Genomic DNA, 26,300 nt, shown 5'->3' with positions numbered 1-26,300 from the left:
GTAATTTGGCTAACATAATAAAGTTTGCTGTCTGAACTTCATTTTGTTAGATGTTGCCGTAACTTGAAAATATTGATGCAAACTGTTGCGTTGATTTTTTTTGTTTGGTCTAAGCAATATTTTTTAGAGTGAACTGTTCCAGCATATGTTGTATGCACCGGATGCCCTTCCAGCACCAACCCCTGCCCCGGCTCGTAACTTACGTAACTTACTCGAAACAAAGCACATACTTTCAACATAGTTCTCTTAAAACGTCTCATTGAAGTTTTATGAAATTATAATTTTTTTATTAAATAATTGTCTGAAAAGGCACCTCATGTGAGCGGAAAAACTTTTTTTGTGATTTCTGGGAATTTTTGTGATAGTGACGTTTTTCCATTAGGTGCATGTTGAGTCGCTTCTTCAGTATTTGAAGAGTAACGAAAATGCAGCTATTGACTCTGGAGAAACTGTCTTATTGTGCCAGCGTTGCATGTTTTTGTCATGGCCTTAACTAAGCATCAGGATCTTAACTCTGCTCTAATGCCTTTCTCCATTTGCTCTCGATTTATTCCACTTGAGTCGCTGGAAGGGAGTCATCGTGTGTGTGAAAATATGTAATGCGTGTGTGTGTATGCGAGAGCGTGTCCACACATGCCAATGAACATTAATGATAGCAGCTGTGGAATCATTCAGAGCGAACACTTGGGCATCCAGATTATTTATCACAAATTTATTTTAAGCACATCCTTTCCACTAGCGAAGGTTTATAGCCTAGACATCAGCGCAGACGTGGGTTACTGTAAGTCATTTTATGTGAGCTTTACTACCGCTTAGTGTTCTTCTTAAATAAGCAATATGATGGTCTTAGAGTTTTTATTTTTACTCACAGCTATTAAGATGAAAGCATCATCTGATGAAAGCTGACATTTTCGGTACACAAAGAAATACAGTACTTAAGAGGAAACAAATGGAGAGTTTTAGAAAGACCTCCCCAGTTAAGTGCTGCACTTCGAGTATGATTGCATTTTATTGGCCAACTTTAAGTTAGCATCATTCTGGTCTTCAAGACAAAATAAGCCAATGACAACAAAACCCCAAAATAATAATTCCCTCTAGATTTTTTGTTCTAGAAATAACTTGACAATACAAAATAAATTAAACATTTTAACTGTTAGTTGTGCTTAATGAAACATGTTTTAAATAAGTAACTAAGTAATTATTATTATAGGGTGCAAGTCTTTGATGTTTATGCTGTAGAACAAAACGTTCAAGTCCTATTGCAATTACCACAGATCATATTTCACTCATTAATTGTAAACCTTGATGATAAAACCCCCATAGAAATCAGTGCTAAATTAATCTTTCAGGTTTTGACGTCATTCCTGCATTCATTCTGGAAAATAAGCTCATTTATTATTCTTTCATGACTTGTTTGTCAAGAATCTTTATAAAAGTTACTTTTAAAAGGTCATAATGTACTTATGTTTGCATGACTTAAAGGAGGAGTGCCCAAAACCAAAAAACAAATAGCATTGATAGCCATGGGCCAAAGATAAATATACTAAACTATTTTACATTAACGTTGACATGGGTAATTTCCTAATTTATTACCTATCTATCTGTCAGGTGACAATTTGAAATTACTACCTCTAAACCAACCCCATCCTTCTCCCTCTTTTTTCAGATGGGATGGCGGGCCAAATCAAAGGTTACCATACGCAAACTTTGGCCCATGGCCCACTTTGGCATCTCTGACTTAGGGATAGTTCCCATTTAATCATCCTCGACTTGTTCCAAACCTTTCTTCAAAAGAGTTTCTTTTGTTGAACACAAAGGCAGATTTATTGAAGAATGTTGGAAAAAACAACCATTAACTTCCATAGTATTTTTGTTCCTAAAATGGAATGTCAGTGACTTTTTTCCATGCTTCTTTATAAATAAATATATTCAACAGCAGAAAAAAATGCATTAAAGTTTAGGATGTGGATGTTATTGGAATCTATAAAAGTTAGAATAGTTTGTATTTTGCAAGAGTGAGATGATAAATGCAGCAAGGCTTTTGAAAGCAAATTATTGGGTGGATTAATTCACCTGTTTAGTGTGAAGACACTTAATATCATTTTTAGCCACGTAGCTGTTGTTATTTTATGTCAATATAACATGAAAATCTTTTCAGTTTATGTTTAACTAAGATCTTATTTTAGGTATTTAACCAAAAAACTTTATAAAACAATGATAAAACACTGGCTTTGAGATTATGGAAGCTGAAGTTCAGAAAAAATTACTTGTTTGCGGCTTTTTTGTAACCAATTCTTATAGCCATAAGTTCATTGACTTACTGTAAAAAAAAAAAAGAATAATATTGTAAAGTTAAATATGAGATTTTGTTTATATCGCTTTTGCTAATGAAATCCATGCAAATAAAGTTTTAGTTTTGATACACTACATACATCATACTTCATACACTTTTAATAATTTCCTATAGAATCTACAGTAATGCAGTAGCAGTTTTCCAGTATCTTTAAGATGGTATAAATTGTTTAAATCATCCTTGAAAATTCACAACTTTACACTCGCCTATTCATAAGATGTGCATTTTTGGTTCATATTTCTAGATATTTAAATGTTTTAGCAATTTTTAATGTTTTAGCCTGAATGATTCAATTTTATTGTTATTCTAAACTGTTTTATATCTGTCTTGTTTGTGTAAAGCGCTTTGAGAATTAAGTTTTAAAGGCACTATATAAGAAAAAACTATTATTATTATTAATATTATTATTATTATAAATCTACTCTGCACTTATGATGATGTAATCACATCCCATGTCTACTGTGGCTCAGTTACTTTTCAAATGTGTGTGCCTCATGCATTACACACCAAGATTAATTGTGAATCACATTCTTGTCTCATTTTATTAGGTTGCTAAAATGTCAGTATATTTTTATTATAGTTGTAGACATCATAACTTAATTTTTATTTAGCTTTCGTCAAATTTTTGTAGGTAGAAACTTGTTTTTTTCGTCAACGAAATTAACACTGGTCCACCATCTATTTTGCATGTGTGTGTGTGTTGATTTAGGATGTTTGTGCTTTGTTTGCATAAGTGACTATGCTAATTATAATCGACTGGCATTGCAGCTCCAACCACCTGTAAAATCAGCATTAATTAATGAGGGAAATTAGGAGAAGCTGTGGCCTCGGATTCATTAATGAGAACAGCTGGAAAATGCATTGTGTGGACATGGTGCTCTGGGGATTTTTTCCAGAAATCTATTCCTGAAACATTCATTTAAACTCGTTTGTGTGTGTTTAGATGACTCTGCAGACGAGGAGCCCACCTCTCAGTCAGACCACAGTGAGATCCAGGGCACGTTGAAGACTCTGGCCAGTAAACTAGACGATTTGAGCACATGCAATGAGCTGATAGCCAAGCACGGAGCAGCTCTGCAGAGATCTCTGAGTGAGCTCGAAACCTTACGTGTGCCTCTGGAAGGAGGAGAGAAGATAAAGGCTGTCAACGAGAGAGCCACACTCTTTCGCATCACCTCCAATGCTATGATCAATGTAAGTACAACAATCATGAATGACCCTGAATTGAATTTTGGTATGGCTGTTTTGTTCACTTTCAAGCTTAGATTTGTCTGTGTTCTAAGTGTATACTGTACATTATTGTCCAACGATTTTTTTAGTAAGCTAATAGCTTTATACAGCATTGACAGTAAATACATTTATAATGTTAAAAAAGATTTATGTTTTAAAGGCTGTACTTTTGAAAATTATATTAATTAGTACTGAAAAAATATATATTTATTATTATTATTTTTATTTATTTATTTTATTATTATTATATATTTAAAAAAAAAACATTTTAAGGTCAATATTATTAGCTCCCTTGAGCAATTTTTTTTCGATAGTCTACAGAACTAACTTGCCCAAATAACTTAATTAACCTAGTTAAGCCTTTAAATTGCACTTAAACTGAGTAGAAGTGTCTTGAAAAATATCTAGTAAAATATTTTGTACTGTCATCACGACAAAGACAAAATAAATCAGTTTCTAGAAATGAGTTCTTAAAACCATTATGCTTAGAAATCTGTAAAAAAAAAAAAAATCTTCTTTCAGTTAAACAGAAATTGGGGAAAATAATATACAGAAGGGATAATAATTCAGGAGGGCTTCTGACTTCAGCTGCTTTTTGAGTTCATTATTAATATTTGTTTCATTATATAAACATAATAGTATTGATTCCACATTTCAAAAATATTTTTATTTGAAGTTTTATTATTTTTTTAAATGATAAAGTAAAGTTGTATCAAAATCTTACTCCCTGGACAAATCTGACTCCCTTTTGCGTGCACGCACATCACGCAGCGTCTGCAGTTAAACTCAGAGCGGTTTATCATGACAATTTTTACAATTGACAGCAGGAACAATCATAGAAGCGTTGTCTGATCGACAATCAGAACCTTAATATGTTCAAAAGAATTTAAAACACCAAATAAGATGAATTTACAGTATACCCCCTTTCGAAAGTAAAACATACTCTTAACATTAAGTGCAGTGTTTTGATGAGACCTGGTTATGTTGTGGTTCTGTGGTGTTGGTTGCTGTATGGTTACAAATGATGACATTTAAAGTAACCAAGTTAATTTAGATTTAAATAACTTAAAATTAAATAAAATATTAATGTAATATTTTGGGCCTTTGTTGTGCGTTTTGGTGGGTTTTGGACAACATTTGAGCTGGAAAAAGTCAGCTATATCTGGCAGCACTGCAAACACATAACTATTCATTTATATTTATATATGTAAATAAAGTTTTCCCAGAGATGGGTTGCGGCTGGAAAGGCATCCGCTGCGTAAAAATGTGCTGGATAAGTTGGCGGTTCATTCCACTGTGGTGACCCCGGATTAATAAAGGGACTAAGCAGAAAAGAAAATGAATGAATGAATGAATGTAAATAAAGTGGTCTCTTATTTTTTCACAGCTGTGATCAATAAAACATCATACCGATCCTTTATTGTAAAATGTGTATACTGAGAATATTACCAGTAATACTGTATGACTATTTAATCAGGAATGTAAACTTCATTCATATTTAGGGTGTACAATCATTGAGCTGTGTTTTTTTTTTTTTTTTGCTCTCAATGCCATGTTCAGAAAAAGTGGGAGGAAAGATTGTGCTTCATTTTTTAAAATGGTCAAAGTAAAATTTCATCCAGTATTCACTCATTTTACCCAAACAAACGGAAATTTGTGAAACTCTGAATAATCCTCCAGAAACAGAATCTGTGTTCAGATGTTATGTTCAGCGTGACTCTAAAGTCAAATGTTCATTCAAATACCTAGATCAATGATGTTTTTCTTTTTTGTCTGAAATCGATGAAGGTAGAACTTGCCTCCGCTTCTGTGATCAATACAGGTCTAGGAATTGCTTTAGCTTTTGTGGATGTCCTCTGTGTCTTTGATTTCCTAAATCAAATTTTGGGTAGGTATCACTACTCACACTCATGAAAATCAATATCAAAGGTGAGTTCATTTTGTGTGTTCTCATTTTGACTTTCATGAACTTATCAATCTCTGCCAAGCTTAGGTGAATGCAGTCTCATAGTATATATTTAGATTTTGTGCGTTCTTAATTAATATACAGTTGACTATATTAGAATTCTGATTGTTGTTACAAACCCCCCTTCAGTTTTGTGCCACTGCTTAAAAGTCTGGTCCACATTCGGTCTGCGACAAAAACCCCATATCCCATATAAGTCATTCTATATCCTGAAAAAGATAAATGTCACAGGCGACACGGTGGCACAGTAGGAAGTGCTGTCACCTCACAGCAAGAAGGTCGCTGGTTCGAGCCTCAGCTGGGTCAGTTGGCATTTCTGTGTGGAGTATGCATGTACTCTCTGCAATCGGATTGCATTCCTCCGGGTGCTCCGGTTTCCCTGGACATGTGGTCACGGTGAATTGGGTTGGCTAAATTGTCCATAGTATATGAGTGTGTATGGATGTTTCCCAGAGATGGGTTGCTGCTGGAAGGGCATCCACTGCATAAAACATATGCTGGATAAGTTGCCGGTTCATTCCGCTGTGGCGACCCCAGATTAATAAAGAGACTAAGCCGAAATGAAAATGAATGAATGATAAATATTAAAATATTGTACTATTTCTGTAAGTTCAATCAATTAATAGTTTATATGATTGTCCACATAGAGAGAACTGTTTTATACATTTTAAAGTATATACCTGAAAATCTACTCAATAATATGTAGGGATGGGTATCGTTAAGGTTTTAACAGTATTACTACTTATATCCATACCAATTATCGTTTTTTTTTTACTTTAACAGTACTCCTATTTGTACTTTTTGTAGTGTTTTTAAACAATCAGCAACAATTTATTTTATTATTACCTTTTTTCATGTAAAATTAAATGAAACAAGTAATTGTAAAACAAATAAATAAAACAAATCTGTAAAAGAATGTACAATGGTTTGAAGGAGCACAGTAGGAGCATCCAGGTAGGCTGTAAATGACTCTGTTTTTAATCATTCTTCTGGAGAAAAATCAACGTTTACCTTTTCTGGCAGGAAGTCAGGACCTTTCTTGGCTTTTTGTGCTCCCTGCAGTTGAAAACACCCTATTTGATTTACAAGATGCTGTTAAACAATCAACTTTGGTTAATTTTTATAAATTATCTTTAACACATTCACATAAATAACTGTCTTTAAGATTAAAATTCAATAAAGTTTTGGATCTTCTTGCAATGTAAAAATGAGCTTTTTTTATTATTTCTTAATAAGCAGAGTGTAGTTTTATTATTCATCTTTTTGTAAATGCAGTGATGTAAAAGCATTTTTAATGTTTAAGCTTTATTTAGGCTACTGCAGAACAAAATACTAATTTCAGTTACTGAATGTGCGTGTTTATTAAACTATTAATATTATACTATATTAGAGAGACCTTATATGACTGACTGCTAGCATACATACCTGAAAATGTGGATGATGTACTGTTAATATCTAAGCAGTTAAAAACTTTGCATTTGTCAGCGGTTAATGCACTTTTGGAAGATGCTTAGACAGATTGCTTGTGTTTCTGCTTTTACAAGAAAGCAATTTGTTGTGTATGTTGCAATGAGCAGTGTCGGTGTCCACTCGAGAAACCAAACTTTTGACTGTTTGGTTCTTTCCACTGTCATCACTCTATAAGCGCAAGCCTGTGTGCGTGTGAGTCTAATGTTATGTGCGTGCGCTTGGCATGAGTGTCCGCAGTGCGAGCCTCCACTGAGTGCGCTTGCACAGCCAAAAACTGAAAGCTTTTAGACTTGGTGCGCTCGTCGTACTGTTGGGTGATGAATATTTCTCACGTGAGATTGCCAACAGTGTAGACAAATATCAAATATTGCAAATTAGAAAAAGGTTGGTCAGTTAAATTATGCTACTGTAAGGCAAAGTTTAGTTAGCAATAATACTCCAGTACTGATCGCAGAACTGTTAATGTCAGAGCTCATCTTTTATTATTTATCATTTTTAAATTGAACTACCAATAAAGTATAGTCTCAGTACTTCATTACCGTCCCTATTGATATGTGATCATTTTTCTCACTTTATGTAAAACTATAGGGCAAATGTTTTATTGACGAAGTAGAATTACAAGATAATGGATCAGGGGGAGGCCAAGCTGGAGCCTGTCTCTGATCCCTGCGGCTCTGCAATGGTTGTGGATATTCCAAATTGGGTAAGACTTTATTGTTATGGTCCCTATAGCACATATGACTAAAAGTTGCATTGCAACTACATGCCAATTAATTCTCATTTGAGTATTAGTAGACTGTCTGCTTAATATTTGCTGATACTGCTCGTTTAACATTTAACTGGCTATAAGAAACTTGGCAAGTCCTGTACATGTCAACTTACACTAACCCTATCCCTAACCTGACAGTCTACTTATAATCTATTGAGAATTAGTTGGCATGTAGATGCAAATGCAACTTAAATTCAACAAAATGCATTAAAGGGACCCTCAAAATAAAGTGATACCTGAATGGAACCAAAAACAAACGATTATACTTGGCTTAATATTGGCAATGATAATGACAAAGTGCTTCAACTAGCAGAGTATTTAAAAAAAAAGAAGGAAAAAAAGAAAAGAAATCCAAGATAAATATTAATGAAATATAAAACACTCTTCAAAAATGAATGATTAAGACATAACATTTCTCTAAATAAAAAGCAAAATCTAAACATTGTACTTTCAAGTTTGCAAGTCCGCGTTACTAGATAAATAACTAGATTCTTCCAGTACAGTTCTTGAAGCATGATTTTATAAAAAGTCTTTGTAAGGATCCGTTATTAACGGGTAGTGTTTCCTTTACTCTTCGAGATTAGCAGGAAACATTAGCCTGGAGGCAGCAGTCGAGACCCGAGTGTCGTTGTACAATATATAAGCTTTAACACATTCATTAGGGAGACCTCTGTTTGGTCAGCTGTGTGGACTCTTCTTTTGTTCATCTCGGAAAATGATTAATAGCCAGCTGAACAGGAATACAGACACATAATAAAAAGTGCAGAATAGCAGGAGCTCATTAAAACACTTGGCTAGGCTGAGCTGCTGCAGTTATAATGAGAGGAACAGGACAGGAGCGTGTGTGTGTGTGTGTGTGTGTGTGTGTGTGTGTGTGTGTGTGTGTGTGTGTGTGTGTGTGTGTGTGTGTGTGTGTGTGTGTGTGTGTGTGTGTGTGTGTGTGTGTGTCTGTGTGTGTGTGAGGGAGAAACTGATCATCTTAGTTTAAATAATGTACGTCTGTGTTTGAATCAAGAAGAGGGAATATCTCTTGATGTCACCTGACTCTCTCTGGCTGTGAAGGATTTCTGAGATGGGTTAGGGTTACTTTTTCTGTTTAAAAGTTCATTGTCAATCAGGCTATTTAGAAAATGGTGAAATGCTCACTAATGCTGAATTGATTAGTTTAAAATGCAGTAAAACAATATTATGAATTAGTATTATGATTTAAAAAGACAATTTTCTTTTTTTATATAGATTTTAAAGTGTAATTTATTTCTGTTATGTTAAAGCTGGCATAAGTGCAGTCAGACTTGAGATTTTTTTCCTGATATTTTCAATGTTTAAAACAGATGCTCATTTTTTGATGTGTAAAAAACATTTATTTCAAATAAAAAAAAATGTTTTGTTAAATTCTATATGTCTTTATTGCGAAAAAGATTATTGCCAATTACAAACAGATACTTTTCAACTGCAGTGAATTTTAGAATTGTTGAACTAAATGTCAATCAGAAGGAGATTTATCCATCAGGTATGACTGTTTTAACTGTATAACTAAGAAACGAAATTATGCGTTTGCATAATAAGTAGCTTCCCAGCAGACACACAATGTCATAGGACAATAAGGACATTAATAGGAGGTTAAGTTTAGGTCACTAGTGCCTTAGAACAATGTTATTTTGCGGTTGAATAACAATGTTAAATGATGTTGATGTTTGATTGATTTTAGGTTGTGTTGGAAATTAACCAAAATCCAACGTCGAGCCAACATCTTAAACCAAGGTCATATTGATGTCAAATACTGACATTTATTCGTCAGGTATAGAAACCAAAATCCATTGTTTGATAGACGTCATAGTGGTAACATCCACACAATGTCAAGCTGTAACATCATTAGATGTTGGTATTTGGTTAATTTTAGGTTGTGTGGAAAAGTAACCAAAATGGAACGTCTGTCATTTGAAATTCTCAAATTTATTTGCTAATATTTTAAAATAACTAGAAAGTGTTGTTTTAAAACATATTAATTAATGATGCTGTATCATTTAACCTTTTCTAATAAACTTATTGTAGTAAAGACATTAACAATCCAATTTATAACACGATGGAGATCAGTGCTGAATAGATCAAGCTGCTCCTGCCTTTGCCTTGATTTGCTTGCTGATGTCTTGTGCATTGTCCTCTATCTGTCAAGTGGCAGTTACATTTTGTAAGTCTGATTCATTTACAACATTTCATTTCAGTTGTCTTTTTTGTAGCTCCTCAATCAAACAGAAACAAAAGGTTACATTAAATTGGAAATGACGGTCTCTGTCAAAGGCATTCGCCCTAACTATAACATTAATACTCTCTCTTCAGATGGGATGGTGGGGCGAACCAAAGGTTCCCTGCAGGCCCTACTTTGGGTACCTCTGGTCAATAGACTACAGAGGTGAAGTGATAAGGGTGAATACCAAATAGTACACATTAAGTTTTTGTGACACTTATGATGCATTTTAAAAATAAATATTATATATTATCCTACTTAACCTTTATCCACCCCTACATCCACTGAGAGAAAGCGGCAGTCTGGGTCTGGGTCTACAGTGGCCCCAAACAGATATTGGTCACTTATGGTGTGTTCACACTTGGCAGGTTTGGTTTGATTAAACAAACTCTGATGTTATTGCTCTATCAGTGCAGTTTATTTTTATAAGTGTGAATCCTGTCATCTAAACCTTTGCTGTGCAGCAAACAGCCAGACTGAAACTTATGAAAAGATGTATCTCGGCTTGCTTCCAGATGAACTCTAGTGTGGTTTAACTGAATCAACAGACCAAAGACAACCGAATATAACAAAATAACAGCACATGAACTTGCGAACATAAACAAGACAAACTGTTCAAGCAAATCTATGTTTCTTATTGTTGTTCTAAACACCTCAGTGCAGGCACTAATTAAAGGAAATGTTCAAGATTTTTCTGGGTTTCAAACATTTGTGGATCACAAACGGTGTGAACCAGCAGAAATAATTTTATTAACAGTTTCTAAACCTCCAAAGGATTATTTTGGAGGTAAAATCAGCCAGAATTTGCTTGCAGATGCATCTACTGTAGGTTTAATATTTTACTTAAAATAATGTAACATTCTGAACATCTGCCTCTATGTTGTTTAAAGGGATTGTTTACCCATTTATTCATTCATTCATTTTCTTTTCGGCTTAGCCACAGCAAAATGAACCGCCAACTTATCCAGCACATGTTTTTATCAGCGGATGCCCTTCCAGCTGCAACCCATCTCTAGGAAACATCCATACACACTCATTCCCTATGGGCAATTTAGCCTACCCAAATCACCTATACCAGATGTCTTTGGACTGTGGGGGAAACCAGAGCACCCAGAGGAAACCCACGCAAACGCAGGGAGTGCATGCAAACTCCACACAGAAACACCAACTGACCCAGCGGAGGCTCGAACCAGTGACCTTCTTGCTGTGAGGCGACAGCACTGCCTACTGCGCCACGTGACTTAGTTCACCTAAAACTAATAAACTCTCCTTCAAGTTGTTTCAAACCTTTTTGGGTTTCTTTTTTCTGTTGAACATAAATAAGGTAAGAATCTTAAGAATATAAACAGTAAACTTATAACACAAGATGAAGATTGCTGGAGACTGGTAACCACCGACATCCATAGTAAAAAGCGCAAATATAATAGAAGTGAATGGTTAGAGGTTTCCAACTTTTTTCAAAAAAAAAATTGTGTGTTTGTGTTCAATTCAAAGTTTTAAATTAAGTAAAGGATGAGTAAATGGTGACAAAACTTCTATTTAAAATAGTTATTTTTGTAATTAGTTTCACAAACCCAAGCAACACTTCAAAAAATTTAAGAAAATCTATTCAACTTTGACATATTTATTAAAATATTATTGGACCACATTGGCCATTTCCTTAAATAAAGTGAAACATCCAGAGATTTCACACACCACATCACATGGCTCACACTCCACTCAGCTCATGTAAAGGGCATTTCTCGGATATGAGGATGTACGACACACATGCGTGTCTTTCCTCTAAACTCTTCCTGAAGTCACGAGCAGTCTGGGCCTCAGGGCCTCACTCAGCAGAAAAAAAAGTGGAAGTGTTGCTTATGTTAAAGGTGATGGGCTGTAGTTTCATAAACGTGTTAGGAAGCCACAGTCATGTGCTGTGTATAACACAGAGGAATCTCTCTCTATCTCTCAGCAAAGCTCTGGACACTCACCAGACAGGTAAGAGCTGCCTTTGATGATTTCTGTGTGTACAGAATTTGCGCAAGTATATTAGAGCTTTTAAACTATGTTCTGCACAGGGTAAAAATCAGCTTGGATATCAGTAAATAAAACATTTGAGCTGACTGGAAACTTTTAGGGGCACAAACATAATACAGAGTTTAAAGGGATAGTTCACACCAAAATGAAAATGTCCTCAACATTTGATTGGAATTAAGTGGTTCTAAACTTTATGTTTATAAGTGGTTATAAACTTAATTAATTTTTTTTCTTCAGTCAAACACAAAACAATATATTCTGAAGAGTGTTGGAAATACAAAGCCGTTGACATCCATAATCTATGGTAAATACTATGGAAGTCAATGACTGTTTTTCCCAGTAATCTTAAGAATTTTTTCCTTTGTGTTCAAACAAGTCTGGAATAAGAAGAGGATGAGTAAATAATAATCGCATTTTTAATTCAACTACTCCTTTCAGGCAAAAAATAAGAATAGAATTCTGCCACTAATTAATGAAATGATAGCTTAAAATGTGTTAAAAGACATGTTACTCATCTCAGTTGTCTCAGTTTTGCCTCAAATAATTAACAATGAGACCTGAAATAAAGTTTGTCTTAACAAATTGATGTGGCATCATGCATCATGTGGTTCATATTGTTCTTTATGTAACATAAATTCTTTTACTTATGACACTGCAAGTAAAAAGTGACCTGTCTTGAATATGCGATTAAAAACACCCAAATAATCCCACTAAATATAAATAATAAATAGCATGTCTAGTAAAACCAGCACATCCAGCTAAAGTAAGTGTGGTTTATTTATAAACTGATTTCGAGAGGAGCGTGTGCTTATGGTTGAACACAGCTGGCCTAGCATTAGCTAATACAACATCATTAACCAATCAGTCAATTACTAACTCACCATAAATAGCCAGAATTTCTTACCTCAGTATCTTTCCCCTTCCACCCCTTCCTTTCTAGACAGGGCGGCACGGCGGCCCAGTGGTTAACACTGTTTCATTAAAGCAAGAATGTCACCGGTTCAAGTCCTTACCAGGCCAGCTGACATTTCTGTGCAGAGTTTACATGTTCTCCTCGTGCTCGCATGGGTTTCCCCCCGTGTTCCCTAGTTTCCTCTCACAGTCCAGAGACATGGGACATAGGCAAATTGAACAAACTGGCACTATAAACAAGCTCTAGCCATCAATCAGGATCTTCAATCAGGAGGGAGCTCCAGGCTCGAGGATCGTTTGTGCTTAGGGATTTCTCCTAGGACAGCATGCCAAATAGATTATCAATCATCAGCTAATGGTGAACTCTTAAAGACTTGTCAAGTGTTTTTTTAAACCATATAGGTTAATGGTATACCTTTTTAACACATGAGTTTGAAATTATCATCAACCGATGATGACTTGAGAATCTTACAGCTTTCTTGATTGTCAGGTATGGCAAAAGTTGCATTTTGGACATTGATTCTTTGTTTATTTTGTTATAAATTGAGAACAGTTGAGTCCCCATGCCTCCTGGTAAGGCCAGCACACTGGGTTTAGTCAGATGAGTTGTGCCATGGGAGACGAGAGATTGACAAAGACACGTTGATCAAGTCAGAGATGCAGAGTAGAGAGTAAAAGATGTGTTTGCATGTGACTGTGAGCTGCTTTAATGATTTTGTGGCTGTACTGTAGTCTCCGTTATTAACATGATTGATGAGCTCAGCTGAGAGAGATGCTTTCACAGATACTGAGGTAGAGTGTGTTGGTTATTTTTAGTCAGACCAGCATGCGTGTCGGTTATTTTTCTTAATAAGCAGCAGGAAACATGGCATTTGTCATACATTTCACTGTATGTGGAGGGGGAAATGCTATGTTTTCCTCATTCAGTGCTTGCTTTTGAATAAATCAGAATAATTAAATTGAGGTGAATAATGGCACGATATTGTCTGCAGTGTTGTTTTATTAGTTAGTTTTCTATCTGAAGAATTCAGAAACATAACTGTTGTTTTTTCAGTTTTTATTCTCTTCTCTTTTTTTAAGCAGTGTTTCTCATGCATGCTTTATCCCATGGTCATTTACCACAACATGTTTGATAAATTTACATATTTACCTGACAAGCTGATTCACAGCTTGATCTATACTCATGCTATCAACATCATATTTTTGATAGTACATTCAAAACTTCTCCTCAATTTACTTTTAATAAATGTAACCAGTCAAGCATTTTTAGAGTGTAGTTTTAATATCTGTAGCTTAAAGGTTCAAGACACCCTGGAGTACTTCTGGAGTAAATCTGATAATAACAGATTTGTGTGTGTTGATCATCAATTAAGACAACGTTAGCACCTGTCAGCTTTACATGTAGGGAAAACTGGATAGTTTTGAGCTTTTGTCAGCTAATTTCATCTTTTGGGTTTAAAATAATTTTTTGGGGTGGAATCAAAATCCTTGACGTAGCGCTGCACTGTAAAAAATGCAAGGTTCCACACAGTTTATTTATGTTGTCTCAACACAAATTGATTAAGTTAACTTTCAACAAATTTATGGGGATTGAACATAAAAAATTAAGTTGTGCCAATGAAATCTCAAGAATTGTGTTATTTCAGCTAATTAAAAAAAAAAAAAAAAAGTTGTAACAAGTAAAAAATATTTTTTTTTTTGAGTGTATCTGCCTGTCCAGAGATGACGTGTCGATTTCTCTCCGTTATTTATAGACTGGGTTTTTCTATCCTATGAGAAGACCCTGCTTCTGAATTATTCATGACTGCACGTGCTTTCTGATGACAGATATGAACAGACCTGCCAGGCTGTGAGATGCATTGAGTGTATGCTTTACTAAAACTATAGGTCTTTAAACTAGTTTTGAACTGCAAGAGTGTGTCTGAGCCTCGACATTATCAGGAAGACTATTCCAGAGTTAAGGAGCCATAAATGAGAAGGCTCGACCCCCTTTACTTGACTTTTCTGTTCTACTGTATGTACTACCTGATGCACTACCAGAGTTTTGAGATCTTAAAGAGCGGGTTGGGTGGTAGCGAGACAGAAGGTTGGTTAGATAAACAGGAGCTAGATTATTTAAAGCTTTACAGGTAAGAAGTAGGGGTGTCAAAATAAATTGTTTATTTGGTGCACCCCCATGCAGATGGAGACAATTCGATATCGGTTCAGTAATAGATCATAACCAGTTATTACGTACGGAGGTAATTTATCTCCTATGAGCGATGTCGCAGTAGAATACTATGGCAAAGGAGGCGAGGGCGACTAATTAAAACACTCCAACTACTTGAAAAAGTTACATAATTATGCACAGTTCAACTGCTTGTGAGTTTGTTGGAAAGACTTTCATTGACACTGAACAAGGCCGCTCAGTTTTCTTTGAGCAGGTAAAATTAAAGGTACAGTTCCTAAATCTTACTGCTTGTATTAAAGGACAATATTGTATCACAAATAATATATAAATATTAATATGTTTATAGATTTTAATAAAAAAGTCTTGTGTTGTGAAGAAAAATCTAATTATGTATGTAAAGCATCGTCAATGCACCGTGACGCACCGAGATATCGAATTTAACCGAATCAATTGCATGATAATCGAAACTGAACCGAACTGTGAGACCAGTGTAGGTTCACACTCCCCTAGTTAAAAGCAATATTTTAAAATCAATATGAAACTTAAAAGGCAGCCAGTGTAAGGAGGATAAAATTGGGGTGATATGATCATATTTTCTAGACCTTGTAAAAAATCTGGCAGCTGCATTTTGTACTAGCTGAAGTTTGTTATTGGAGGATGCAGGGCAGCCAGCAAACAGAGCATTACAGTAATCCAGCCTAGAAGTCATAAAAGCATGGACTAGCTTTTCTGCATCTGAGATGGATAGCATATCCATATTTTGTAATGATATAACAAATTGTGGTAATATGTTATATGAAATTACGAATAGCTTATCCAGTGCACTAGATAGGGCATTAAATTACTTACTGTTTATTTATTGCATTTTAACTTTGTAAACTTTTGTATTTAATTTTTTTTATCTTGAGCTGGTGAGCCAACTGACAGTTGTTCGTTCCCCTCTTTTTCCCCTGCTCCGCCAGCCACGCCTACTCCTCCCTCTGCTCACTGCACTCCACGCCCATCATAAAGCATTTTTTTTTTAATTCTGAGGTAGACTTGAACTGTAAAAGGAGGACTTCATGACCCTTTAAATGACTGAGCGCTTAAGGAGAATGCTGGATTGTGATTGGTTGTTAACATAAATCTTTCATCACAAGATAAAACATTCCAACAATATAGTTGTTTTGAGCCTTTATCATTATATATGTGAGATGTGGACTATACCTCAATTTTTATCATCAAAATGATCATATCTCATGTGTAAATGGGCTTTAAACGTTTGCTAAAGTTTTCTTTATCATACAAGTGACTATTCTGTGTTATTGACCAATAGTAACCTCTCCTGCATGCTTGCATTGCTCAATACTGCTAGTCAGAGACTTAACTAAAAAAATCATGACTCAGACAGTCTGCGTGTTTCTGATTGTGCACTGGCCATCATATCAACTCTTTCATTTCTGCTTTCAGTTTAACCACCAGATTTACAACTCATGATCACATTTATAAACTACTTGACATTTCGGTCGTGGTCGTCAGTCACGTATTATTTCTTAGATGTTGCAAAACACTTTTGGTTGTGAGACGTTTCCTAGACATTTCAACAAGAGCAGTAAACAAATAGAAGTGTGGAGAGATAAGGCTGAAGAAAAATGACAAGAGAGAGGAAGGTATTTCCATGGTTTTCCTGTGGGGATGATTTTTATAAGGGCGACCGGAGCGGTAATGAGGAAACAGCTGAATTCATGTGTGCTGCCTGCGGCGGGAGGACCGATAAGATCCCTAGAGAATTGGGAAGCAGGACTATCACGATGGAGATACTGTAGTGAGGGAATACAGAGAAAGGATGAAGCTGCCGAGGCAGAATTTGTTTTACATCTCTGGAATCCATTATACAAAGTAGTAAAAAATTAATAATGATTGCATTTTTTTATGAAATAAGTTATAGTTTGATAATATTAAAGTACTATTTTAATGTATTAAATTAATACAAGTATAATAATTGTAATAATAACACAGACATAGTCCCTGATTTATCAGGGGTCACCAGCAGAATGAACCACCAATTATTCTTCCGTATATTTTATGTCCGTATGTCCTTCCAGCTACAACCCAGCTCTGGGAAACACCCATACATTCTCACATTTACACACACCTACACACAAATTCACTATAGCCAATTTAGTTTACCTATACTGCATGTCTTTGGCGTACAGAGATGCCTTCTGACCCAGATGGGACTCAAATCAGTGACCATTAGGTGAACCACTGTGCTGGCTCGTACAATAACTATCCGCATCATATTTGCAAGTAAATGTATTTTAAATAATCCACAGGTTCTTGGTCAGTATTTACAGCATGTTTAGACAAAATAATACAGATGTTTTAGCTCCAGAAAAGTTAAAAAAAAAACAAGCTAGTTTCCAATTACAACAAATCAACCCATTTGCAGTTCTGACACATTGTTATTTTCTGATGAGTAGAAGCTTAAATTACAGTTTTTACTGGAAATTCGGAAGGAATGTTATCAAATCTTTATAAAAAAAAACAAATGATAACATTTGAGTCAAAACCATACATGCACTGTAAAATCCAACAGTCAGCTTTATCAAATGAAATAAGTGTAGTTAATTCAGACTTTACTGAAAGTTAATTCTACTCATATGAAATTACTCATTACTCATTTGAAAAGAGTTTTGAACTCAGTGTTGAAGGTAATAAAGAGGTTATTAAATGGAGTAAGTTTACAGTACTCATATAGGATAGTTTTTTTTTTAACTCAAATGGTTTGTAGCAATCAGTTATCTCAAATGGTTTGAGTTGCCTTAACTTATTGAGTTTTACAGTCCTCAGCTGGTTTGAGTTCTCTTCATTTATTGGATTTTACTGTGCTCAAATAGCTTCGTTTACTCAAATAGATGAAGTTCACAGTACTCATTAGGATTGGTTTTTGAACTTAAATGGTTTGTTTTAATCGGTTTCCTCAAAAGGTTTGTTACCTAAACTGATTGGGTTTTACATTGTACTAAACCAAACAAACTGTGAATTGTATTTTGTATATATGTTTGTCTGTTTGGGTGATCATAGATCTCAGACTGTCCTGCTGCGGCAGGATCTGTCCTTAGCCCACTCCTATTTAGTATTTACATGTTGCCTGTTGGACAGATCATGCATAAATTTTTTAAAATTGCACCTGATTACATTTGATGACCCGGTAACTCTTGCCACTCCCACCCGCAAACTTCGTTCTTTATTTGGACTTATGCTGTATCAGCCACGTTGTAAACTAAAGACTATGGGTGATAGAGCCTTTTCATACAGTGCGCCTAAGCTATGGAATGGTCTACCCATCAGCATCAGGAATGCCGCTTCCGTGGTCTGTTTTAAGAAACTTCTTAAGACTCACCTTTTTACTGTTGCTTATAACTTAGATTGATTATTTTTGGCAATTTAATTATTCTATTTTATTGTTCATGTTTTATTGTCTTATTGTGATGTTTTTACTGTTTTTATTGTTCTGCTTTATTACTGTTTGCCTTGTATGCCTTGTACCACTTTGGGTTTGAGAAAAGCGCACTATAAATAAAATGTATTATTATTATTACTATTGTATGATCAAAAGAGATACAATAAGCTTGGATCACATTAAAATACTTTAGATGATTATCTGGGTCACATATGTCTTAATCGGTGGTTCCTTCTTTCACTTTGGCATTGAAGTGAACTGAATATAACACTTTCATTCTACAATTCTACAAAGCCTGAAGAGATGAATATGTTCCACAATCTGAAACATTGTTATGGCTTTTTATTCATACTTTCTAGGTACAGGGTGGCCGCTGGCTCCTAAAAAGTCTTAGAACTTCTTAAATTTATTTGTAAATGTATTAAATCATTTTAAACAAGTGTTGATTTTGCTTTGTCCAAGTAAAGCTACTCAATTTGGGGCCGGCATCTATCCAGTTACCAACAATACATCTCAATAAATCTTTATTTATTTATATTTAAGTTTTTTTATTGCAAAGAGATACAATTCACATCAGCTGTTCGACATTTTTACAACAAATTCCCCTCAAAAAACTAAAAACAATCACATGATTCCTCATGATAACAATGGGCCATTAGAAAAAATCTTCATAAGTCTTAAAAGGGTCTTAAAAAGTCTTAAATTTGACTTGATGGAACCTGCAGAAACCCTGATGTAAAGCTTCTTTGACAAAATCTACATTGTAAATGAAGATGTCTTGACAGGTTGGGGTTAAACTAAAGATATTTGAATTCATGCACACTTGATTACAAGATATTACTTCATGTGTTCTCTGCTTATCAAACCCTTGGCTTTGCTAGTTCCATGTTGTACAGTTTTAGCTACAACGTTGTACTTTGATACCTGCAACATACGTTTTTAATTTAATAGCAAAATTTCGGTGTTGAAGTTCATCCCATGTCTCGTATCATCCATTGCAGGCATGCCGGGATTTCCTGGAGCTGGCAGAGAGCCACAGCCGCAGATGGCAGCGAGTACTTCAGCATGAGCGTGAGCAGCGCACCCACCTGGAGGAGACCATCGAGCAGCTAGCAAAGCAGCACAACAGCCTGGAGCGAGCCTGGAGAGAGGCTCCCGCGCACGCCGTTAACACACCCGATACACCCACCACCGACACAGGTGAAGCCCACCATCATTCACACAATTCTGCATTAGATATCCAGTGTTGGGGGATATTACTTAGTAACTGGTTAAAGGACTTTTTCAGAGGATTAGTTATAGAATAAAAGTATAGGGATTACAGTTCCTTATAATGAAGTTCCCCTTCTAGGGAACTTCAACACTGCGTCTAACCAGAACGCTAGGAGAACACCTCTTTTATACGCGTCTTGAAGCACATGTGAAATCAATCTAATGTAATTAAGCAGGTGTCGTCAGACCAGAGAGTATAAAAGCCTGTACTGAGCATTCAGTATCAACTTCTTTGCTTTCAAGAAGCACGCACGTGAAAATACACCCTCTTTCAGCGAACTTTCATTACTGACTTGCATACACAAAAACAAAAAAACTGACAACTTACTTTTTTGTTTTGATATGGCAGAAAAAAACTTTAAACGTTGTGTGCCTCCATGCCCTCGCTTTATTACGGCTGGTGACTCACATGATATGTGTTTAGAGTGTTTGGGAGAGGAGCATGCCCTGGCAGCATTTGAGAATGCTGACTGTGGGCACTGTGACGCTCTCTCCCGCAAAGTGCTGCGTAGTAGAAGGGAGTTTTTTAATAAAGCTCCCGTGGCGCGTTCCCCTCGCGGTTCGGGTCCCGCTCGTGCTGAGGCTGAGCGTCGACTTCGGTCGTGGGGTTCGCAGCTAGATCTGGCGGATGAGATGGAGACGGACTCTGTCCTTTCTCTTTCTGGATCCGTGAGATCTAATCCTCCTTCGGGAGCGTCAGAAGCACGCTCTGCGGTTTCTTCTGCGCCTCGTGGGAGGGCGGCGTCCTCCGTTTCCGAGGAAACAGAGACGCTGCAGCAGCAAACGCAAAGAGGGTCGGGGACTCTGCCGCCCCAGTCAGTGGAATATGAGGAGTTAGTGGAGGTGATTTCACGTGCTGCTGACAGGTTTGACGTAATAGAGTGGCAGCCAGCACGTGAGCAGCAACAGCTGCGTCTGACAGGAATGCTGGATGAAAGAGAATTACCCAGCAGAGTAGATCCTCCACTGAGGGACCTCCCCTTTTGCCCCGAGCTACATGAGGCTGTTACGAGATCATGGGGAAATCCTTATTCAGCACGTTTAATGACACCGAAAACGGTTATTTATTCAGCAGTTCGTGGGCTTGGGGAAAAAGCATGTAAAGAAATGCCTTTAATAGAAGAAGATTTAGCGCGTCATCTGCGTCCAGATTTAAAATCTGCAAGGGTCCCTCCTTTGTCGTCTAGACCATTAAGATTAACATCAGGTCTTATCGGCAAAGCATTTATGACGGCTGGTCAGTCTGTCGGATGCCTGCACACTATGTCAGTGTTGCAGGCATATCAGGCTGACCTAATTAAAGAGTGCCTAGATGGCGGGGGAGCGACACCCGAACAGCTTCGAGAAGCTCTTCGGGCGTCGGATTTAGCTTTAAGGGCTACTAAAGAGGCGGCCTCTAGTTTGGGGCGATCTATGGCCACCCTGGTGACTACTGAGCGGCACCTCTGGCTGACACAAGCAGAGGTGTCAGAAACAGACAGAGCTATTTTCCTGGACGCTCCAATATCGAGCTCAGGGCTCTTTGGCAACGCCGTCGATCGTGTCGCCGAATCCTTTGACCGAGTCAAAAAACGCTCGAGCTCCCTCGGGGACTTTCTTCCCCCAAGACCAAAAAGTCAAGGGGCTGTTAAAAGACAGCCCCAGCCGTCAACCAGCTCCTCATACCGTGCAGTACAAAAAGAGAGCGTGGCTTCCCGGGCTCCCCCTCAGAAAAAGAGGGCCTGGAGAGCACGCTCTCAGCCTGAGCCTTCCCCTAAAATTCCCACGAGGACTATAATAGTTTCGAGGAAGGCGAAGGATAAAAGGAAGTCCTGACGTGTTGGGAGTCAGGCTTCCCAAGGCCCCCCTGGACATCGAGAGCACTATTCGACGCCCTCACTAAACAAGGGTCCGTGGAGAAAGGGAGAGACCACCTCACCACGTATGCTGGTGGGGGGTTCTGTGTCTCCCGGGGTGGGCGTTCCTCAGTGTCTGAGGGCATTGGGGACCCCACCCCCTCTTCGGGGGGTCCAAGAGCAACCAGAGGCCAGTCTCGAGAGGCTGGTACCCCTAGCACATTTTCTGGCAGCGTGGAAACACCTGCCGATGGTGTCTCAGTGGGTCCTGTTCACAGTGGAACATGGCTACAAAATACAGTTTTGTGCACGCCCACCGCACTTCAATGGTATTACACCCACCGTAGTGAAGCCAGAACAGGCTCTGGTTATGGAACAGGAAGTACTGGCTCTATTAAAGAAAGGCGCAATAGAGCGTGTTCCCCCACTCGACAGAGAGTCAGGGTTTTACAGCCGGTATTTTATAGTTCCCAAAAAGGATGGGGGATTGCGTCCCATATTAGATCTGAGAAATCTTAATCGGTCCGTCGGGGCCCTCAGGTTCAGGATGTTAACCATCAAAAACGTGGTGTCACAAATTCAGTCCGAGGACTGGTTCGTGACGATAGACCTGAAAGACGCATACTTTCATATTTCCATCCTTCCCCAACACAGGAAATACCTGAGGTTCGCTTTCGGGGGCGAAGCGTTCCAGTATCGGGTTCTTCCATTCGGCCTAGCTCTGTCACCTCGAACCTTCACCAAAGTAGTCGAAGCGGCACTAGCTCCACTTCGTATGCAGGGTATACGTATCCTAAACTACATAGACGATTGGCTAATTCTAGCTCAGACTTACGATATGGCAGTTCGGCATCGAGATGTCGTTCTCACCCATATCAGGAGGTTGGGGTTTCGGTTGAACACCGCAAAAAGTGTGCTTGTTCCAGCCAGGATGACCATTTTTTTAGGTGTGCTATGGGACTCCATGACGATGCGAGCACGTCTGTCCCCGCCACGAATCGCTTCGATTCAGTCAGCCGTACACAGAGTCAAACTAGGCCAGTTCATCACTGTGAAACACTTTCAGAGGTTGTTGGGTCTCATGGCAGCAGCAGCCAGCGTAATTCCGTTCGGTCTGCTGTACATGAGACCCCTGCAGTGGTGGCTCAAATCCAGGGGGTTTTCCCTCAAAGGGAATCCTTTCCGCATGATCAAGATCTCGCGGCGCTGCCTTCGAGCCTTAAGTATGTGGAAAATGCCCTGGTTCCTGTCCCAGGGCCCAATGTTGGGGGCTGTCTGTCATCGTGTTATGCTTATGACAGATGCTTCTCTAACGGGCTGGGGAGCAACCCTGAGGGGGCTTCCCGCAGCGGGACGATGGGGAGAACATCATCGTTACTGGCACATAAACTGCCTGGAGATGATGGCCGTGTTTCTGGCCTTAAAACACTTTCTCCCAGATCTAAGGGGCCATCATATTTTAGTCCGCACGGACAACACATCGGTGGTCTCTTACATCAACCATCAGGGGGGTTTGAGGTCTCGAATGCTATGCAAACTAGCACATCGGATCCTCCTGTGGGCCCAGAACAAAATTCTGTCCATCAGGGCAATGTATGTCCCGGGCCATCTAAATATGGGAGCAGATCTCCTGTCAAGGCAGGGGGTGAGATCCGGGGAATGGAAACTTCACCCCGAGGTGGTGGAGACCATTTGGGAAAGATTCGGAAAAGCGCAGGTAGACCTGTTTGCTTCCCAAGAGACCACGCATTGCGTACTGTGGTTTTCTCTCTCGCATCCAGCCCCTCTGGGACTGGATGCCATGGTTCAGACATGGCCGAGGCTACGTCTGTATGCTTTTCCCCCGGTCGCTTTGCTCCCAGGAGTCCTGGAGAGAATCCGTCAAGACGGAGTACAGTTACTGCTGGTAGCCCCATTTTGGCCTACCAGAATTTGGTTTTCGGACCTCATATCCCTGCTGGCGGGTCTCCCGTGGGAGATCCCCATCAGGAGGGACCTTCTGTCCCAGGCGGGAGGAATGATACTTCATCCCCGACCCGACCTGTGGAAACTGTGGGTGTGGCCTCTGAGGGGGCCCACCTCATAGAGTATGGACTGTCAACCGAGGTTGCTCAGACCATTCTAAGCTCCAGGGCTCCCTCCACAAGGAAGCTTTATGCCCTAAAATGGGCTCTCTTTTCAGCTTGGTGCAGAGAACACCAGCTGAACCCAGTCAGCTGCCAGGTAGCCTCAGTGCTGGAATTTCTCCAAGATCGCCTGTCTGCTGGGTTAGCTGCATCCACTCTGAGAGTGTACGTGTCAGCTATAGCGGCCTACCGTTCTCCCCTAGATGATGAGTCACTAGGACAGGATCCGCTAATTCGTCGCTTCCTTCGTGGAGCCATAAGGCTAGGGCCTGTCAGCACACACAGGGTACCGACATGGGATTTAACATTGGTGCTCGAGGGCATCTCTGTTCCCCCATTTGAGCCACTGCAGGAGGCGTCAGATAAGTTTCTGACACTAAAAACAGCTTTCTTATTAGCTATTTCTTCCTTGAAAAGGGTTGGTGACCTCCAGGCTTTGTCGGTTGCACCTTCATTTCTGGAGTTTGCTCCAGGCATGTCCAAAGCCTTTCTTTATCCCAGACCGGGGTACGTGCCTAAGGTGCCCACTCATGTGGCGAGACCTGCTGTGCTACAGGCCTTTCACCCGCCCCCATTTCAGTCGTCGGACCAAGAGAAGTTAAACTTACTCTGCCCAGTTAGAGCTCTGAATACATATGTTAACCGGGTTATCAACTGGAGAAAGAGTGAACAGTTACTGGTCTGCTTCGGACCCTCAAAAAGGGGGAGTCCGGCAAATGAGCAGACAATAAGTAATTGGATAGTTGAGACTATCTCATTTACCTATCAGGCTGCTGGACGCCCTGCACCTAAATTTGTTAAGGCCCACTCCACAAGGGCTGTCGGGGCCTCCAAAGCTTCTTTTTCGGGCTCAGCCCTTTCTGACATTTGTTTGGCGGCAGGATGGTCGACTCCACATACATTTGTGCGTCACTATCAACTCGATGTAGACCCCTCACCAGGGTCCTCTATTCTCACTGCGTAGTGTGCGTTCACAGTCAGCAGTGAGTCTGGCCTAGTGGGTATTGCGTTCCCCTAGCGTTCTGGTTAGACGCAGTGTTGAAGTTCCCTAGAAGGGGAACGTCTCGGGTTACGTATGTAACCATAGTTCCCCGAGAGGGAACGAGACACTGCGTATTCCGCCATACTCTCTTCTGCCTGTTACTTCTTTCAAGCAAATTCGAAGTTGATACTGAATGCTCAGTACAGGCTTTTATACTCTCTGGTCTGACGACACCTGCTTAATTACATTAGATTGATTTCACATGTGCTTCAAGACGCGTATAAAAGAGGTGTTCTCCTAGCGTTCTGGTTAGACGCAGTGTCTCGTTCCCTCTCGGGGAACTATGGTTACATACGTAACCCGAGACGTTTTCTTACATTACATGTCTTACATTACATATGTTACCACTGTACATACATTCAAGAGTTTTGTATAAATGAATTCAGAGAAGCAGAGTATATTTATATTTTTCAAGGCGATTACACATAAGAAACAAGAACTGAGTGAGAAAGTAGTTGATGATTATAGACAGTTGAAGTCAGAATTATTAACCCTCCTGTATATTTTTATCCCCAGTTTCTGTTTAACGGAGAGAAGATTTATTTTGACACATTACTAAACATAATATTTTTAATAACTCCTAAATAATCTTTACCATTATGTCAGCACATAATATTTTGCTAGATATTTTCAAGATACTAGTATTCTAGGCTAATAATATTGACCATAAATGTTTTTTTTAAACATGTAAACTACTTTTATTCTAGCCAAAATAAAACAAATAAGACTTTCTCGTGAAGGAAAACTATTATAGGAAATACTGTGAAAAATTCCATGCTCTGTTAAACATCATTTGGGAAATATTTCAAATAGAAACAAAAATTCACACAGTTCCACATAAGAAACAATTAATATCAAATTAGTATCAAAGTAATGCCAATATGTATGTATGGAAGTATGAAATATGGTGTCATTAGTGTTATTATACCTTGAGTGTTTAACTTTTAAAATGTAGATTTTTTTTCATATAGCTTTTTATAGCGTTTTATTTTATTTAAACAAGTCTATGATTTGAGTTTTATTGGGATTCTATGTAGCGTTCAGTCAAGCAATAACATTTTTTTAAAAATCAGATAAAGTAATTAGAGAAGTTATTTAAAGTTGTTTTTTTTTTTTTTTTTTTCAAAAGTGAAAAATTCACTCACTATGTATTTACACACCTTTATGTGTTTCTTAAGGTTTCAAACCTTTATGAGAACACAAAAGTTACTTTGGAAAAAAATTCTAAATCTGTAACCATTGACACGCATAAATGAATACAATGGAAGGTAATGGTTACCGGTTTTCAAGATTTTTCAAAATGTCTTCTTTTCCAAAAAAAATCCAAAACGTTTGCGACAAGTAATTGATAAAATAATTTTTTCAGTTTTGGGTGAACTATTCCTTTCAACACAGTTTTAATTATTCAGTCAATCATTCATTTTCTTTTAGCTTAGTCTCTATTTC

The 26,300-nt window shown here is 38.1% G+C and overlaps 1 protein-coding gene across 16 annotated transcripts in view; it reads left to right on the top strand.

Annotated features, from left to right (window-relative positions):
• The window catches only part of osbp2b (oxysterol binding protein 2b), a 142,362-nt gene that overhangs the window by 96,806 nt on the left and 19,256 nt on the right, over positions 1–26,300 (top strand). For 15 of the 16 annotated variants that reach the window (XR_015490362.1, XR_015490361.1, XR_015490356.1 and 12 more), the window contains 2 exons: positions 3,297–3,547; positions 19,581–19,779. Coding sequence is in view for 4 of the 16 variants with exons in the window: in XM_087252258.1 (XP_087108384.1) it covers positions 3,297–3,547; positions 19,581–19,779 (450 nt within the window). In the remaining 12 variants the exon portion in view is untranslated. Of the gene's footprint in view, positions 1–3,296; positions 3,548–11,921; positions 12,014–19,580; positions 19,780–26,300 lie in introns of those variants that run through there. The other variant, XM_087252261.1, reaches the window with a different exon arrangement.

Source organism: Danio rerio, chromosome 5, assembly GCF_052040795.2.
Source record: "Danio rerio strain M-AB ecotype USA chromosome 5, GRCz13ab, whole genome shotgun sequence".
NCBI classification, from domain to species: Eukaryota; Metazoa; Chordata; class Actinopteri; order Cypriniformes; family Danionidae; genus Danio; species Danio rerio.
The sequence above is the reverse complement of the archived record's forward strand: the minus strand, read 5'-3'. Positions and strand labels throughout refer to the sequence as shown.